The sequence below is a fragment of the Daphnia pulicaria genome, chromosome 1 (assembly GCF_021234035.1).
Source record: "Daphnia pulicaria isolate SC F1-1A chromosome 1, SC_F0-13Bv2, whole genome shotgun sequence".
In the NCBI taxonomy this organism is placed as follows: Eukaryota; Metazoa; Arthropoda; class Branchiopoda; order Diplostraca; family Daphniidae; genus Daphnia; species Daphnia pulicaria.
In genome coordinates, this window is record NC_060913.1 from 5897855 (window position 1) to 5903020 (window position 5166).

Genomic DNA, 5166 nt, shown 5'->3' on the forward strand with positions numbered 1-5166 from the left:
TAACAATAGATCAAGTCTATTGAACGGCAGCAAACGATTAAACTGAAAAACGAATAGAGATTAATTAATATAAAAGTCAATTTTTAAAATTATTTTTTACAATTATTTCTCTTTCTTTTCTTCTCTTTTGTAAACGTTCTCTAAGTTAATTTCTTTTTGATTTGACAGCTTGGATCTCTTCCCACGCGTCAGACATTTTTTAACAAAACGAAATAAATGTGAGGGATTATATAAGAACAACAAAACTTCACAAACAAACCGGCATATGATAGAAAATTTCAGACAAGCAGCCAGATTGTTTTCATTCTGCTTTCAGTGTATATTATTTTGGACGGCCGCTAGATGGCCCTTTTCTGGAAATTGGCAAGGGCAACAAAGTACAAAAACGGATCAAGATCAAGGATCCATGTAATTAAAAAAAATTAACGTTACCATTCACTAGGTAACGTAGAGCGATCCAATTTGCATATCATATGTTTATAAATAAAAAGGTGGCACTAGTGTCGGTTCGGGAAATTTCGTTCACTTTGGTTAGAAGTCGTCTGCTAGGACTTACTTCCTCAGTTCCTCCTGTCCTGTCTTGTTGGAACATTCAAGTCACTAGTCACATCCAGTACTTCACCCGGTCTTCTCCTGTAATTTTAGTTCCGATCAAAAGTAAGTTTCAACAAAATGTCTGGAAACCAAGAACTTGATGATCAAGCCCGATGGTGTCCAGCGAGGACTCGTTGGTGAAATCATCAAAAGATTCGAACAGAAAGGCTTCAAATTGGTCGCACTCAAATTTGTTCAGATGGTCGAGTCTATTGCACCGTCGGGCTGACGGTGCTCGAATGGGGTTTTGCGCTATTGCACCGTCAGGCCGCTAGGGGCGCTCTGACGGCTGACGGTTGGGGGTACCCCTCTCTAGTCTCTACATCTGACGGCTGGAGCTACCCTACCCCTTTCTGACGGCTGGGTGTAGTACGGACCCTTTCCCCCCTTTCCTGAACCGTCAGGCCGCCCACTCCAGGCCACTCCAAGCCTGGTACCATCAGAGGAGATTTCTGTATTCAAGTTGGCAGGTAAGACTAGTTTTGAATGATAATTTTACACCACATATTAAATTTTTCTTTTAATTAGGAACGTCATGCATGGATCTGACTCTGTTGAGAGTGCCAACAAGGAAATTGCCTTGTGGTTCAAGGATGAAGAACTTGTTTCATGGCAGCCAGCTGATAAAGTTTGGGTTTATGAAGACTAGATCAATTGAAATACTTAATGGGGGGCTGAACATATCAGTGTTTATTATTTTAACTGAGATATGAAAATATTAAACTTAAAATATTGTCCTATTAAACAAACCGGCATTTGATAGAAAATTTCAGACAAGTACAAGCAGCTAGATTGTTTTCATTCTGCTTTCAGTGTATATTATTTTAGACGGCCGCTAGATGGCCCTTTTAATTTTATATTAAGAACGGGAATACTAAATTCTCCTAAAAGAGAAATGCCATTTTGATCGACATTGAGATACTGTACCATTTGAAAAAAAAGAATGTAAATCTTTTTTTTTGAAAAATACAGCCTTTTTACTTTAACACAAAATGAAATCTGACAAGCTCACCGTGTACGCTGTACGAAGTGGTTTTATTTCAATGAGATGGCAGTAGCACCAATTGGCATTCAAAAAAATAAAGAAAAAGAAGATGATAGAAGGTGGAGGTGCTGATTTAGGAGATCCCCCATGTATTCATACCAAATGTAATTTTATAAAAACTTGTTTCTCGGTTAATTGAGTCTGTCTCACTCGTGTCGGCGTTTACATCCGCTGGATTCTTGATGCCGGTCATTGTGCAGTCAGTGCGATGTCTCTTCTGGAACCAAATCGCAATAGCGGGCAGTTCCGCTGGATAAACCAGACGAAGACTGGTCCGGAATGGTATTGTTTATGGAGCTCTCTTCCGTTTCTCGGCTTAAATGGGCTCTGTGTTTGATTTTTGGGGGGTTAAAGGAAATCATTAGTCTTGTTGGCCATAGACGTTGACATCACCATGGAATACCTTGTTAGATGTGGAATTTCAACGACCAAATTCGGAAATTGATCGATCTTCATTTTCTTATTTTTTACAGACTCCTTGTGAGAATTAACTCTTTTGCCAGGGGTACTTCCTTTCTTAAGAACTCCTCCAAGAGAAGATGAAGAACTGGCTTCGTTTCACACCGACTCTTTCTCCCGTTCCTCATCAGAATCAGAAAGCGTTATCAACAAGGGGGAAGAGGGGCGGATTACTTCCACAATATCCTTTTTGGTAGGTCTCCATCCTGAACTGGAAGGTCCCGGCATTGCGGAGTGACTAGGCATATCGTCGATAACCACTGTAGGCAAACTTCGACCAATACCACTACTAGTGCCCGGCTGGGGAGGAGGCAACGGATTATCACGGTATGCCTGATTGAAAAAATTTTATTTTTAAATTAGGCTAAATCACGTTTTGGAATTAAAATTTGTTTACCGAGCGAGCATTCAGCTGTAGATTATTTTTGGTCACGTAGACGGCGTTATCATCAAACTCAGCAATATTATAGGGTGAGTGGGAAAAGTTTTAGAACTCGTGAATGAAGTGATTTGTTTTTTGAATTGAGCCAAAGTAAGATTGAATGGCTTTTTTGAAGGGTCGACCACGGATAGGATATTTAGTAATTAGTACTAGAATCTTCTCCATCACGTCCGACAATCGAATCTCGGGGTCGTCTATTAAAATGTTTAATTCACGGTCCAACCAGGGAATGAGCCGATAAGTCATGTCGGGATTTTGTTGGAAAACCGCTGGTGTCGTTTCACGAAAGCGTTCCGTAATGACGAATGGCTCCACCCACAAATTATCTTGATAAATTCGGCGACGAAAGTTGATTATCCCATGAAATTGACGGGAAATTATTCCTCCATTAGATTGAATAATATGGTGTAGAGTCTCCTAAGTGCCAAAGCTCTAGGGTTATCTGGTGTAACTGTTGTTCTGTTATTAAACATAGTTAATGAAAAAGATTAGAAAAAATATGGGTTTACTCTCTTAGTTTTACGTGTACCTTTGATCAAAGGCATTAGGAGCATTAGGATCTGGAACTGGTAATTTATACTCTTCGTAATCCTGTTTCGACTTTACATTGTGAATGATGGATGTAAATGGATGCTTACAATACGGACACACTGGATTCATCGAAAAGTTTTGGGGTAATTATTATCTCACCAAAATTTTGAATTCTTTTTAAGTAACTGCTAATTTGGATACCTTAGACCATTCTAGCAAGCAAGCAAAGCAAAATTCATGCCGGCAATTGTTAGTTGTTGATTTGTTGTCACATTCTTCTAGACATATAGAACAGGGGTCTAGCGAAGCTCTTCCAGATTAAGGGAAGGATGGACAAGAAGCCATGGCAAAGTAAAGTGGTGGGTCTATGACGGCACCGAGAATGAACCTACACGGTTGATATATTGAATAGAGACATATATAAATTTATTGTTTATTTCGATTGTCTGAATTAAATAATGCGTAATACTACAGGTAGTACTTGCTGGTAGTGGCACGGCTGCACCAATTAATTAAAAAAAGTAGCATTAAAAGAGGGAAGTAGCAGAGAGAACTTTTACAAAAAGTAAACGAAAAACAGATCGCATGAATTTGTAAATGTCGCCCATCACGACTGTCCAAAAAAAGTGTTACACAATAGGAAAGTTGGCTAATTCAATTAAATGCAAAAATTTCGGCCAATAAAAGATCGTAAACAGCCGTGCGTTAATGACGGGCTCAAAAATAGTTTTTTTAGGCCCGCGTTAATCAAAAACTATCCCGAAGGAAGGAGAAGAAAGAGAGGAAGAAGATGCTGCGGAAATTGGGAATAAATTAAAAAGACAAAGGAGAAGAAGAAGGAAGAAGACAACAGTGCGGTTTAAAGTTAACAAAAGAAAGAAAAAACATTCCCTCTTTCTCGGGGATTGTTGAGCTGAATGCTAGCCCTGCCGAGAGGCTTGCTTTCCGAGAGATGAACGGCACGGAGTATCTCCGTTTTTCACGCAACAGGTCTGTTATTGAGATTCACAGGAAAGGTAAATGACATGCAGCTTACCCGACTGGATGCAAGTGTAGAATGGATAGCTGAAATTCCATTGACCATTCATGAATCCATTCCAAAGATGCCTGTGATAAAAAATTAGAAATGTCAGAACTAATTTCAATCACTTTAATCAATAACTTAACCAGAAATTGCACATGGAAAATGTTATTGCAAGGAAAATGGGATAATGTTGAGGAAAATGTTTTTGCAAGCCAATCTACAAAGTAACTCGGGATTTTCTACAACATTTTATATATTAAAAATCAGCTAATATAAATAAGTTTCCGCACAGGAATCCAGAACCAGGCCATGCGTGACCTAACCAAGAAAATGTTGGAACCCAATCCCGAAAAAAGAATGACATCGTCGGATGTCGCTAAAAAATTAGAACAAATCAGGGTAGAATCAAAGTTCTGTTATTAAGAATTATTCTAAAAATAAAATTGAAATAACATTTTCAAGGCGAAGGACAGGCCATACCAATTCGCCACCTCAGTGGCAGATGATAATACTTCAAATTTGAAACAAATCAAAGTTAATTAAAAAAAGGAATTGGGAAGTGGAGGTTATGGAATAGTTTTCCAAGGCGAGTGGAATAACATTCAAGTGGCAGTCAAACAAATTCTTTCATCCAAAGTCGAAAGTAACAAACTAGAGGAAGAAGCGTTACAAAAGCTGAATCATCCGAATGTTATCAAACTTTTCTACGTGGAAAGCAACTCGGAGAATAGGTATTTAATAAAACAGGAAAGAATAAATTTTTATGTTAACAAATGACACTTTCCATGAACGGCTATAAAACGTAAAATTTTTTAGACATTATGCGATGGAATAGTGCGCTGCTTCACTAGACGAATTATTTTTGAATGAGAAGGAACAAAAAAAATTTCTAGTACCAATGCCACCAGAAACTAAAGTTTTCCTCCAGCTGGCCGAAGGGCTCCAATACATCCACGAAAAAAGTCTGATCCATCGCGACATTAAACCCCAAAATGTTCTGATTCACGTCAAGCTGTCGGATAAATGGTTCCCACCGGTAACATTGAAATTAATGGACGACACAGAAGGTAA

General features: G+C 38.6%; 1 protein-coding gene and 1 long non-coding RNA gene across 2 annotated transcripts; both read left to right on the forward strand.

Annotated features, from left to right (window-relative positions):
* Window positions 1–694: 694 nt before the first annotated feature.
* Window positions 695–1243, forward strand: LOC124328662 (nucleoside diphosphate kinase-like). Its single transcript, XM_046787489.1, has 4 exons — window positions 695–731; window positions 794–896; window positions 999–1064; window positions 1123–1243. The coding sequence occupies exons 1-4, from the start codon at window positions 695–697 to the stop codon at window positions 1241–1243; spliced, it is 327 nt and encodes a 108-aa protein (XP_046643445.1).
* Window positions 1244–4308: 3065 nt separating this feature from the next.
* On the forward strand, window positions 4309–4705 carry LOC124351265. Its single transcript, XR_006921437.1, has 3 exons — window positions 4309–4319; window positions 4388–4494; window positions 4558–4705. It is a non-coding gene; the product is annotated as an uncharacterized LOC124351265 (long non-coding RNA).
* The last annotated feature ends 461 nt before the right edge of the window (window positions 4706–5166 follow it).

Excerpts from the sequence above, each read along its gene's own strand:
- LOC124328662 (XM_046787489.1), top strand. The coding sequence starts at position 695 with ATGATCAAGCCCGATGGTGTCCAGCGAGGACTCGTTG. Across the intron at positions 732-793 it reads TGTCCAGCGAGGACTCGTTG|ATGGTCGAGTCTATTGCACC; the intron begins GTGAAATCATCA and ends AAATTTGTTCAG. Across the intron at positions 1,065-1,122 it reads TTCTGTATTCAAGTTGGCAG|GAACGTCATGCATGGATCTG; the intron begins GTAAGACTAGTT and ends TCTTTTAATTAG.